The sequence below is a fragment of the Drosophila mauritiana genome, chromosome 3L (genome assembly GCF_004382145.1).
Source record: "Drosophila mauritiana strain mau12 chromosome 3L, ASM438214v1, whole genome shotgun sequence".
NCBI lineage: Eukaryota > Metazoa > Arthropoda > Insecta > Diptera > Drosophilidae > Drosophila > Drosophila mauritiana.
In genome coordinates, this window is record NC_046669.1 from 4,774,102 (window position 1) to 4,787,256 (window position 13,155).

At 45.9% G+C, this 13,155-nt stretch overlaps 1 protein-coding gene across 2 annotated transcripts in view; it reads left to right on the top strand.

Moving 5' to 3' along the window:
- Positions 1-13,155, top strand: part of LOC117140806 (dynein heavy chain 3, axonemal) — a 34,167-nt gene that overhangs the window by 7,070 nt on the left and 13,942 nt on the right. For both annotated transcript variants that reach the window (XM_033303905.1, XM_033303907.1), the window contains exons 14-29: positions 7-197; positions 422-606; positions 1,675-1,792; positions 1,861-2,008; positions 2,152-2,309; positions 2,621-2,687; positions 3,602-4,492; positions 4,615-4,719; positions 4,783-4,953; positions 5,296-5,443; positions 5,820-5,918; positions 5,987-6,101; positions 7,272-7,440; positions 10,531-10,724; positions 11,505-11,707; positions 12,967-13,154. In XM_033303905.1, the coding sequence (XP_033159796.1) occupies positions 7-197; positions 422-606; positions 1,675-1,792; positions 1,861-2,008; positions 2,152-2,309; positions 2,621-2,687; positions 3,602-4,492; positions 4,615-4,719; positions 4,783-4,953; positions 5,296-5,443; positions 5,820-5,918; positions 5,987-6,101; positions 7,272-7,440; positions 10,531-10,724; positions 11,505-11,707; positions 12,967-13,154 (3,150 nt within the window). The remainder of the gene's footprint in view (positions 1-6; positions 198-421; positions 607-1,674; positions 1,793-1,860; positions 2,009-2,151; positions 2,310-2,620; positions 2,688-3,601; positions 4,493-4,614; positions 4,720-4,782; positions 4,954-5,295; positions 5,444-5,819; positions 5,919-5,986; positions 6,102-7,271; positions 7,441-10,530; positions 10,725-11,504; positions 11,708-12,966; position 13,155) is intronic.

The window sequence follows — 13,155 nt, forward strand, 5'->3', positions numbered from 1 at the left end:
CTTTAGGCTGTCCAGGAGCTGTTGAAAAAATTGCAGGCCGTGAGCGATACGACCTATTATCTGCGCGATTTCATTCCGCTCAACCTGTTCATGCTGGATAATCGGCACGTGAAGCTATCGCTGCGGATGTATGTGCGCGAAATCTACGATTTCATAATTGATTTTTACAAAGCCCTCAATTGGAACGAGAATCGAGCGTAAGTAGCCAAGTGTCCGAGTGTCCGTGTGTCCGTGTAGCCAAGTAACCAGCGGCGAGAACAGATTGCATCAGCATCAGCTAAATGAAGTGCGAGTGCTCTTTCACTTAACTTTTATGCTGACTGCCCCCCAATCCCACTTAATAGATAACTTTGCTCTACACATACATATATGTGCATGCACGCTACCTGATTTTTTACCCGACTCTTTTCTGCCACTTCAGCATCTGCGAGGAGCTGGAGGAGATGTCGATGAAGGCCGGCGAGCGGCCGGAGGAGACGCCCGAGGTGGTGGCCCTGCAGAACTACATCAACGACTGCCGAGAGATGCGCATATTTGCCATCAAGGATGAAATCAAGAACGTGTTGAAGCGCGTCGTCTTCCTGCTGACACACACCTACCTGTCCAGTGAGTGATGCAATTGGTTTGGTCAGGACCTACTCCTCGCTTTTCCCACTTCCTCCCTTCCGCTGTTTGTGCAGCTGCAGCTGGCCAGCCGAGCTCTTTCCCTTGGCATCCTGACCAAAAGCTAGACACTGGGCGGAAATGCGATATACAATCTCTAGGGCTTCAAACTGAACCACAAAGGTGTATAAAATTACACAGAAGAGCTAATTAAGTTAGAAGTGTTTTTTAGTGCACTAATTTGGGGGAACCACTAAAAGAAGTAATATTCTCTACTTATATACTATTATAATAATAGACGAATATTTCACATAGAATACAATACTTCAATACTTTCCAGACCCTACTTTTTAAGTTCTGTGTTTGATATCTTCTACCTTATAACCTTTAATCTCTGTCACAGAGATTATTATCATAATTCCAGATTATCCCACAGTGTAGCTAGTGTGTTTGCTTTGCGCTGTGTTTGGCTTTTGGGTAGAGAGGTGATGCGGAATGGGCTCATAGGAAAGGCAGGAAGTGCAGCTTCGCTTAACATAATTAACCTCAACTAACAAGCTGAGTCTACTAATTGGTTTTATAATTACTTGCGGTGAGACACCAAACATTGAGCTCCGCTAAAACCCCGAAAATGCAACTTAATGAGCTTAACAAATTCATGAATGTGTGAAAGTTGCTTTGACAACCAGCAAATGCAGACGGGCTCACACCCACAGAAATCCTTGCAGACAATTGCCAGTTATCGTCAAGTGTCGTGTGTATCTTTCGGATAGCTACAATGTGTACTTCAGTCCCTCTGAATTTGCGGCTCCAACTGTCTGTTTGTCTGTTTGCCTGTCTATCTGCCCGTCCGTCCGTCCGAGTGTGTGGCTTTGTCACACCGAAAACTCACGGATACAGCTTGTCAGGGCCAAAGATACTCGTACCTACTCGAATAACTAATTATTTTATCCCCCGAAAAAGAAAGTCTCGCGCAGCCAATTAATTAAGAGTTAAGCGCAGTTAATTAGCAGCGAGTACAATCGAGAGCCATGTCATCCAGTCTGGTCTTGGTCTTACTCCCATCCGCAGGCGACGAACTTCATCTGAACTCGCGCACATTCATCCTGCCGGGCGAACTGGAGGAGGTCCTGGATCTGAGCGCCGCCCGCCTGTCGGTGGTGCGTGATAATCTGGAGCTGGCCTTGCGGTGAGTGAAATGCCGATTAGACCCTGATCCCGAACAGATCCCAGATACTAAGCCGACACATTCCGCAGGGAGCGGCGCTTGGAGTTCGAGAAGCTGCTGGCCCAGGAGAAGCGCACGATGGACGGTTTTCGCATCCGGGAAATCCGAGATGTGCTCACGCTGGAGGAGCTCAAGGAGCGGGTGGATACGGTCGATTTGCTCTTCACCACCATTGAGGTAAGGATTAGTTATAATTTTCTGGAATTCTTTTGGAAGATTGGGTTTGATTAATTGAGGTTTAGGGGTTTGCGGGTGACATTTACAAATCTTCATAATAATTATTTAAACACTTTATATTTATATTCATTTGTTCTCAACAGAATCTCAGCCGTGAGGCCAAGGCCATCAACACAGAGGAGACTCTACTCCAAATCGACGTGTCCGCCTTTCCACTTCTTGCCGAGATCATCGAGAAAATGGAGCCCATCGAGAAGCTGTGGAAGACCTCGTACGAGTTCGAAAAGGATTATCTCATTTGGTAAGCAGCGGCAACATTTAAGCCCATTGCAATTATACTTCTGTCAGCCGGAGGGGGTAGTGACACTTCCCGGGGCTCCGTAATATTCCGAAATGAAATGGCCCCAGTCCGACAGCCATTTCCATTGACATTGCTGCACGCAAATCCCAATACCAATCGTAGTGGCCCTCTCTCAATTCCCACAACCCGGGGGCGAATTCCAGCAGAAAGCTGGCGCTTATGATGAGGACACCACTGCAGCTCCTGCCCCTGCTCCTTTATTTTGTCCTTTTTTTGTGTATTTCTATTTACATCTCTTCTGCTGCTTTCAGGATGTTCGAGCGCTTCGAATGCCTTAATGCGGATGGCGTGCGGGAACAAGTGGAGAATATGCACAAGGTAAGTAGTTGCAAAGTCGGAAGTTGTCATTCCAGGGGGCTTCAGTAGCTCCACTGGCTCCAGTAGCTGGCGGAAATAAAAACGAGCAAGGACCGACAAAGTTTGAGCTGTTGTCGGATTTCTCCTGCTCAACTGCCCATGCATGGGTTCCAACGTCCTTCGTCCTGTGGCTCCTCTATGTGCTCCCCCTATCTCTGCCATGTCCGTCTGTAAGCCAATGTAGCAACTAAAATGCAACTAAAAACCTCAGGCCACCTAGGGCAGCAATAGTAGCCATCCATCCAGTTAGCAAGGGACAAACCCGACAAACCCGACCGACGACCAACTGAAAACTGGCTGTAAAAAGAAAGTTCCACTTGGCAGCCGAAAAGTATGCATGGAAAAAATGCCCAACATATTTGGCGGCTGGCTGCCATAAGATGAGTAGCTGAAGGAAGGGGATCCCCTGGATTTTGGGGATGTGACCCCATCGGGGTCAGCTGGGAAGCCGTTCGGAGCCACGCAAAAAAAGCTGCACAAAGGCGCAAAAGGAAAGTCAGTTGAATTGAATTTTTCGGCACAGCTGAAGCGGCAAAGTGGGAGCCCAAAAAAATGAAGAAAACAGTTCTCAGGCGAAAGCTTGAATACCCTTGTGAAATCGAATTATTTTCAGCTTCACAGCTGCGCAACCTTGCACCTTAAGGAGTAATTGATTAATATATACCATATAGATTTTTTTTAAATCCTCCTATGAATGTAGATGCATACTTCTCAGAAAATTATAGTACCATGCTTATCAGTTTCTAGTTTGTCAATTCGTTTAGATACAGGTCCTAACCCAGGTCGACCTGGCTAATTTAATTTCTTATAATAGCTTGAGTGGCTCAAGAAACCACTCTTACCTGTTCGCCCTCTAACTCTGATATTTTTCCCAGATAATGTACAAGTTGTCCCGTCAGTTGGCCTACAATCCAGTGGCCAAACGAGCTGCCGAGCAGATGCGCATGAAGATCGAGAAGTTCCGCGTGTATCTGCCCGTCCTGGACTCGATTTGCCGTCATGGATTGGAGAAGCGGCACTGGGATCAGATCTCAAAGATACTGGGTCGCAAGGTCAATCCGAAATTGTTCCCCACGCTGAAGGACATGATCGATGTGGACATCATGAGCATTCTGCCGCAGCTAGAAGAGATCGCTAATGCCGCGGGCAAGGAGTACGACCTGAACAATGGACTGAGGATCATGCAGGCGGACTGGAGAGACGTGATGTTCGAGGTGCTGCAATATCGCGACTCGGACACGCACATCCTGGCCAGCCTGGATGATATTCAGACGCTGCTGGATGATCATATAATGCGAACGCAGGCCATGAAACGATCGCCATTCATCGTAGCCTTGGGCTCCAAGGCGGACGACTGGGAGGCCCGCCTGCTCCTCATTCAGAACATCATCGATGCTTGGACACAAGTACAGATCACCTGGATGTACCTGGAGCCGATCTTCAGCAGCGAGGACATCATGCGACAGATGCCCTTGGAGGGTCGGAACTTTAAAGCGGTGGATAAGCTGTGGCGCAAGATTATGAAGCACACGCTAAAGGATCGACATGTGATGGCTGCCACCGAGTATCCTGAAATGCTTGAAGTCTTCACGAAGGCCATCGAGGATTTGGAAACAGTCACAAAGGGCTTGAACACATATCTGGAGCAAAAGCGCCTCTTCTTCGCTCGCTTCTTCTTTTTGTCCAACGACGAGTTATTGGAGATTCTTTCCGAGACCAAGGATCCCATGCGTGTGCAGCCCCATTTGAGGAAGTGTTTCGAAGGAGTGAGTTTGGCTCAGATTTTTGTACTGTGGTATCTCTTTTTCTAACTTTATCTATAACAACGATAATTTACCTCCTTTTTTACAAAGAGTACTAGTTTTAAATTGCATTAATTTTCCTACAGATTGGCAGTCTGACCTTTGACGACAACATGGAGATCGTGGAGATGGTCAGTGATGAGGAGGAGCGTGTGGCCCTGGTGCGGAAAATTAACCCGCAGTTGGCCAATGTAGGCGATTTGTCTTTAAATCTTTAAGCGGAACACCTTAACCGACTAACGTTTGTTTCCTAGGGATTAGTGGAGATGTGGCTCAAGGAGGTGGAGATGGTGATGCTGGACAGCGTGAAGGAGCAGATGCGCGAGGCCTGGGAGGACTACGCCATGGTGGAGCGCATCTCCTGGGTGGTCAGTTGGCCCGGTCAGGTGGTGCAGGGCATCTCCTGCATGGCCTGGACCTACGAGGTGAGTCATCGAGTACTCGGCAGCAAAACCGCGGTAACCACAAGGACGTTGTCCGTGGGACAACAACTGTCCATCAGTTGGCTGTCAGGGAAGAGCTCTCTGTGCCGCTGACAGTGAGATTAGCTGGACCTCAGCACTTCTGACCCTCTTCTCCTTCCCCGGGTTGCCTTCTTTTGTGAGCACTTCCCTTTTGGGCTTTGACTTTCAGAGAAGAAATTTTTTCGCGTTTGGCAAGCAGCGAAATTGAAAACCATATTTCGCTCTTTATTTGCTTTCGCCTCACTGCAGTTTCTCAGACACTTTATGCTTTACCTTGCCATCTTTTTTCTTTACTTCGCCCAGGTGGAGGAGGCCATCGAGACGAGGGAGCTGCCGGCTTATTTGGAGAAGTCCAATCTGCAGATTGCCGACCTGGTGCAATTGGTGCGCACGGATCTGCAAGCCGGAGTCCGGATTGCCGTGGAGGCGCTGATTGTCCTGGATGTTCATGGTGAGTGCGGAGCAAGGAGTGTGGACAATAAGTGGAATTTTAAATGTGGACCATGCTTCAAAGTGAAACCCACTTGACCGTATTTTAACGCTCTTTAACCAAACCGCAAGCCCAACACGTTTGCATAATTAAATAATGTTTCGACCAAAAACAAAACCGCAAGAGACCCGGTTTGAGCTTTTACATAATGAATATTTACTAATATTTATGATTATTGCAATCTTTTTGCTTGTCACTTTGCGTCACTTCATAAGAATTTTTCATAAAAATAAATCTGTGGGATAATAACCTTTTTCTGTAAAGTACTTTTCAAGAGTTAAGAACACGAATGGATGCATAAATGTTTATAGGGAATTAAGTAGTTTAATTTTTCCAGATCGCGATGTTGTGAAATACCTGACAGATTGCCGGATTACCAACATCCAGGACTTTGATTGGATCTCCCAGCTCCGATACTACTGGAAGGTTAACGAGAGTGAGTTTACTTGGTGCCTCAAAGTTTCAGCAGGAGACCACAACTATAAATCCATGATTTATTCCCAGAAAACGAGGATTGGGTGTGCGTCAGCATGGTGGTCACAGATGTCGAATATGGCATGGAATACTTGGGCAACCTGCCCCGCTTGGTGGTAACTCCCCTCACGGATCGCTGCTACCGGTTCGTATACAAGAACATAGTCTATATATCTTACACAAATCCCCAACAAAAAACCAACACTCCACACCTGTACGATGCCTGTATGAATATCGAAAATATTAATTGACAAACCGTTGGCAAAGCCCCTCCTTTCCACATATACAGTGCATCTAAAAGTCAGAAGGGAAGCCAGGCACGTTTATTGGGAAAATATTTATTTTATTTCGGTGCATTTTAAATTTATTTTCATTTTTGCAAACAAAATACGCAAAAAGAGCTGAAAACCTTTTTGATGTTTAAGCTGCCTACGACAAACACACAACAACAGCAACAAGAACAACATATTCAGGAATATTCAGGACTAAAGGAAGGACACACGAAATGGCAGCAGGCTGGCTGGCAGGCCGTCGTTGGCAAGCCGGCAGAAAGGACATTTTAATGGGGTTTCCGATAAAACTTTTATATTAAACAAATAAATCAATGTTGGACAGTTTTTCACACAAACACACACATACGCCCCACACTAACACTCACACCCATGCCGGCATAGTTAAAAAAGGGGGAAGCAAAAGCGGACAAACAAAAAACATAACCGAGTGTATATAGATATTTGTATGGCTATGCCGGAAAAGCTAAAAAATATATGCACAAGCAACCAAAGTGGGGACACTGCCAATATGATAAAAATATGAACTTGCAAAACAAGCGGCAAAAAATGAGCAATGTTTAAAATGACATTCGGAGCTGGTTAGTCGAATAATAAGTATCCTCAAAGAAGTAGAGTAATATCTAAGAAAAACGTAAATTTTATTTTGGTTTAATTGAGCTCTTTAAAGGCTATATGCCTTTCCCAATTTTTTAGCAATATATATTTAGAACACTTAGTTAATAAATACTAGGATGGTTAAATGTTTTCTGTTTAGCTTTAAGCTGGTATTAAATTATATAATGATCTTTAAGATAAACTTCAATTTTTGACCCTATATACCCACCCACTTCCTAATAATTCTTTCTATTTGGGTCAGAATAAAAAGCCACCCATAAATGACAATTTTTTAAGCTGCTGCCGTGAGAAATGGGAAAAAATCCGAAATAGATATTAAAAGCGAGGGTCCACTCCATTTTCCCGCCCCATCCATCAACTCTTTGTTGCGCTCCCTATATTAATTCCCAAAACCCGCTCGATTGCAGCACATTGATGGGCGCCCTGAAGCTGTGTTTGGGAGGAGCTCCTGAAGGACCTGCCGGAACTGGCAAGACGGAGACCTGCAAGGATCTGGCCAAGGCGGTGGCCAAGAAGTGCGTCGTCTTCAACTGCTCCGATGGACTGGACTACAAGGCGCTGGGCAAGTTCTTCAAGGTGAGCCCCCCGAAGTCCAGATTGTATCTACATATGCATAGAGAGGTTCTAGAGCGTCGCGCTGTCTGCGATTCGCTGCTCGAATGCTTTCTAATTGATGGCCCCGAAAACAGAGTCGAGTGGAGCACATTAATCAGACAAAGAACTCGTCTTGATGCGGCGGCACACGCAACAATCGTGACTTTCAATACCGCACGAGCCCAGTTAATTGGACTAATGTCAGACACACTGGAGCCGACTTTCGATGCGCCCTTCCAATTCCCCATTGTCTTGCCATATATTCTATACATACGTATACTATATGTATGTTTATTGAAATTTATGCAGCAGCACCGGGATAATCGTATTTTCCCCTGGCTGTTGACTAATTAGCCAGCTTGCGAAAGTAATGGCCGGCCTTCTTCCAAAGCCAACTTCGTGCGCCTCCACTTCAGTTTATGCAAATTTTTATTTGCAGGTCGTTAACCGTTGCCTCCTGGACATCCATCCCTATCCCCATTCCCATTCCCATCACCATCACCATACCCATCCCTATTTGCCATTCCCCAAAAACACACGCACATCTTAAGTGGGTGCTGAAATCTTGTAGTAAAATTTATGCTGCCATAGGCTCTAATCGCATAATACGCTCACACGGCTAATTGCATAATAGTTCCTAAGCCCCATAAACACGGGAGCCATTTGATGGCGATGATGAGGTGGTCGGGGTAAAGTGATCACCTAGTGTTCTTGTTCATTTGCATGGGATTTGTATTAATAACGACCCGACCGAACCGGCAACTTTAGTTTAGTTGCGTCGATTGGAGAGCCCATAAATTGCCAGCGCTCGCTGGCCGCTCAATTTAAATTAATGAATTTATGCGATTGGGATCCACTTGAGTTTGGACATTTGTTTATTCGTTTTATTGCTTAATTTGGGTCTCTGCGTCTGGTTTTCGGACTGGAGTCGAGTGGGGCTTTAGAAAGTCGTTCTGCGCTCGCTTTGTCACCGACTGGATTGGCATTTGTTCTAATAATCTCTAGGAAGTCGTAAATCTCCAGCACACGATGCTCTCCCACTCCGCCGATTGGCGATGCGGTTTTTGATTTTTCGTTGCCGGGCTGGGAATGTCTGGGAAACAATGTTGCGACAATCAAATAATTTGCAATTGGCAAAATATGCGAAATATTCGAGAGCAATTCCTGTGCCAGCCAGAGAAGTAATCGTAAATAAATTAAATGCAAATAAAATGGCCACAACAATGGATGTCGCACCGAACAAAAGGCGCATCCAATGGATGGCAAAAAGTTATCGCCGCAGCAGACAGGATGACTGCACTTCTGGGTAAGATACTTTCGTGGGATGGGTTCCTAGACTTTATAGTGGGCTTATGTACATTGAGTCATGAAGATGTAGAGATGGATAATTTCTGTAATATCCTATACTATATCCAATGTAATATTCAATTATATTTTTTTATTAGCCAGAATATCACTGAGATAGCTTGTATCTTTCTTAATTTTCTACATTATACCTTTACTGTGGGTAAACCTGTTCCATCACTCTTGTCGCTTGGCGCCAAACAACTCTCAATGGAGTTGAAAGTGTTCAAAGGCAACAGCCACCATTTTTCCGTGCTCTGGACAAACAAGTTCCTAACACAGCAGCTCCTCCTCCAGGACCTCCTGCTCCGCATCCTGCACCTCAGTTGGAGGCAAAGAGGCGCTAATTGTACAATGGTGGGGCCAAGCGGAACGACGGCAGCCACCGCATCGGGTGTAGGAACAACAGTGACTGCAAAAAGCGTGCGAACGCGCAACAGAATGTAAACTCTTTGTGTGGAGTGCAGCTCGAGGGAAACGGGGGAGGTCCTTGCGGCAGGACCAACAGAAGCCACTTGCCATGCAGGCACCTTTAAAGGTGGTCAAGTGGATGCCCCATGCCCGGTCAGCAGCAACAGCTGTCCCCATGGTTTCCCCATTGTGCTTAGTTTGAACGGCAGCTTTATAGTAAGTAATAGTAAGTTTGCCAATCTCCTTGTTTAGTATAGCACTTTGACAGGTTTTTGGGGGAGTATCAATTAACCAAACTAGTTGTATTGGCAATGGGGTGGAGTATGAAATATAATTTTCATTTTAATATAATTCCCTTTTGGCACAAAGTCCGACATATTCTTTTCTTGCTTATCATTACACAATTTGGCTTTTGAGATTAATCAGCCAATACTCAAACTAACCAATGCGTTGGATAGATATCATCTTTATTTTAATAGAAATTTACCGCATATATGTAAATATGATATCCGGAATGAAATATTATGTTCCCGTATCTAAATGAAGTTCATTCAAAACTACTGGAGCATTTGTTGCTGTTGCAATAATTGAAAACCTAAAGGATACCGAAAAATCAGTTCGTTAGAACTCCTCATATTTGCAGCAACAGCAACAGTTCTACGTAAAGGATTTCCCTAATAAGGGGAAATTCGAACCTTTTCTTCGGCCAACCATAGATACTGCGATGCATGGCCATCGGGCAGCTCATGGGGATATATAGCTGATAGATTCCGACCTGCGACGCCCACTCCATATGGTTTGGAATGGCATGGCATGGTATGGCGCTAGCAGTCAGGTCAGTTTCGCTGCTTTGGCGTTCTATTTGTGCTGCTCCGGGTGAAAAGTGGGATGGAGTGTGGGAGGTGCAGGCTTCCAGCTGGGATAAAACAGCATATTTATTGCAACATGCAAAAGGAAGCATATCAAAGGGTCGTAGTAGCGGTAGCAGTACCACTACCCATATCGACCCTGCTTCGCTGCTGGCCCCCAGGAACCAGAAAACAGAAACCGAGCCATGAGAAAGAGAAAATAATGTTTATGCTGCTGTTTGCTTTTTCCACTTTTCCCCAATCGAACAGCGGTGTGAGTGTGTTCGTCTGTGTGTGTGTGCAAGGATATTTCCCTTGCACTCTTGTCCAGGAATTTCTGTTTCTATTTGTGTGCTATTTTTTGCAGCCCTATTCGGGATTGTTCACTCGCACTGGGTGTGTGTGTTTTGACTGCTCCTCATCCATGCCCATGCTCATGCCCATTCCCATTTCTATGGATTCCTTGCAGGGCTTGGCACAATCGGGCGCTTGGGCCTGCTTCGACGAGTTCAACCGCATCGAGCTGGAGGTGCTCTCCGTGGTGGCGCAACAGATCCTGACCATCCAGCGGGCCATCGGACGCAAGGTTGTGAAATTCTTTTTCGAGGATACGATGCTCAAACTGGATCCGACTTGTTCCATATTCATAACCATGAATCCCGGGTGAGTAGCGGGGTTTTTGGGATGCACAAGGATGCCTGAGTGCTGGGAACAGCAGCTGCGGTTTCACGCATCGCATTTTTTCCGCACTTCCTGGTTTTACTTTTCCTTTTTTCGTTCTGTTGGACTGGGCATTTGAAAATACATTTAGTTACTTTGTAAGCCTACCATACGGTAGATACGACTGATACGAACGACACGGCGGAGAGGGCTATTAGCCACCCACTTGGAGGTGGACGCACTGCGTTCCGATATTGGTAGTTATTGCGTTATTGGAGATTTTCCCATCGGGATATTTATTGCTTTGGCATGCATGTGGAACAGCTGCGACAAACATGCAGCCAGGCCCTGTGAATCCTCCTGCCCATATTCCTGCTCCCGCTCCTATGGTTCTGGTTCAGGTCCTGGTGCGAGCCCTCTCCGGCCGTAACTGATTGCGCCATTCAGCGAATGTCTTAATTTCGATTGGACGTCGCTTTTGCTTTGCCATTCCTGCCGGCTAGAAGTGTGCTTTTTTTGAGCTTTGCTTCGTTTTGCTTTGCTTTGCACCACTCTGCTTTTTCCTGCCTGCCTGCCAATTTGTCACGCAACCAGACGTCCTTAAGAGCAGTCACTCATATTGGTTATTGGCCATTGGAAGGTCCAGGGATTGGGAAATTGGGAGAGCTGTGAGGAGCTTGTGTTTAGTATTTATGCCATTAGCACTTGCACTTTGACGAATTTGATTGCCCAACGGGCTCTAATCCGGTGTCTCCTCTGCTCATTCTGCACTTTTGCCCACAGCTACGCCGGACGAACAGAGCTGCCGGACAATCTGAAGGTCCTGTTCCGCACAGTGGCCATGATGGTGCCGGACTACGCCATGATTGGCGAGATCACCCTGTACTCCAACGGATTCGATATGGCCAGGAATCTCTCGCAGAAGATTGTCCAGGCCTACAAGCTGTGCTCCGAGCAGTTGTCCTCGCAGTCACACTACGATTACGGTGAGTAAAGAGTTTCAGAAGAAATTCCGGAAAATCCATAATATATTTGCATTATATGTTTAATTTTGAGTGCCATATTGGGGGAAAACTATATATTTTTAGAGTGATTTTTCTTCCTCGAACTAAAATTTCTTTTCCATCTACTGACTTCATTCTCTGTGTTCCGGAAACTCCGTTGCGCTGAAGCATAAAATCACCATAGCATGTAGCTGGTTTTAGACATGACCTGGTCAGAGGGCAAGGTTGTCGCTCCACCTGGCTAATAAGGCGCAAAAGTAGTCAACAACATGTGTTTTTTTCCATCCATGCAGCTTAACTTTGGGGGAGTTCGGGAATGGTTTTGTTGGAGGGAATGGTGGGGACCCAACTTTCCGGATGTCTCATGTCCTGCGTGCGTGTCTCCTTCTCAGCGTTTCTCGTGCATCCTTTTGCTCGCTTGTTTCAAGGCAAAGATATTGCTCCTTTTACGACGTAACATGTCATATGACATTACAACATGTCTGTGTTTGCCACTCCGTCCGGGCTTCCCAGTGTGCGTGTGCATCTTTGTGCATCCTTTTGCCGGCCGCTGGCTGCAATTGCAGGAAGGCAGCTGTGTGCAAGTTTATGTGCAAAGTACATTTGATCAGTATCTTATTTTGAGTTTAAATTGAAAAACTTTCTTGCAAGTTTGCTGCGCTTTTGTGTTGCATGTGTGAGAGACAAATGGCACATAGACACACACATTGTATTTGCCGCTCTGCCAAGTAATAATAAAAACTATTTGTACATTTAGTTGCCCTCCCACAAGCCCCCTTCCTCGCTCACCATTCCTGTCCAGCTGTTTTTGCAACGTTGCGAAAGTTTAGCATTTCCCTGGCGCTATAATGATGAGGCCAGGATGCGCAGGGAATGGTTTTCGGATGGGCCAGGACTCCAGGTATTGCAACTCCCGCCTCGTCGTCGCCATCGGGAACGGCATCGTCGAATGCCTGAACCTACTGACTTCGCGCTGAGTTATGCGCTCGCATAACTGTCAAGCTAATGCGGCAAAACCTCCAACTTCCCACGCCCCACCACCTTCCGCACATCTCGCTGCCTTACAAATGAAACAGTGTCAACTATAATTAACCATATAACTTATTTAATAATACGCATTTTTTAGGAATACTTATTAGGTGGTTCTATATTATATAACATATAAAATTTATTACTACGCTTATAAGCTCTATTTCTTACTGTTTTACTTATCGATGTCTCACTGTACCTTTATTTGCCAGGAATGCGCGCCGTAAAGTCCGTTCTGTTGGCCTCCGCCTCGCTGCGACGGCTTTATGTTGACCTGCCGGAGCCGGAGATTGTCCTGCGCGCCATTGTGGATGTCAATTTGCCAAAATTCCTGGAGCAGGACATCTCCCTCTTCATCGGCATCTATATGGATCTATTCCCCGGGGTTGAGCTGCCAATGG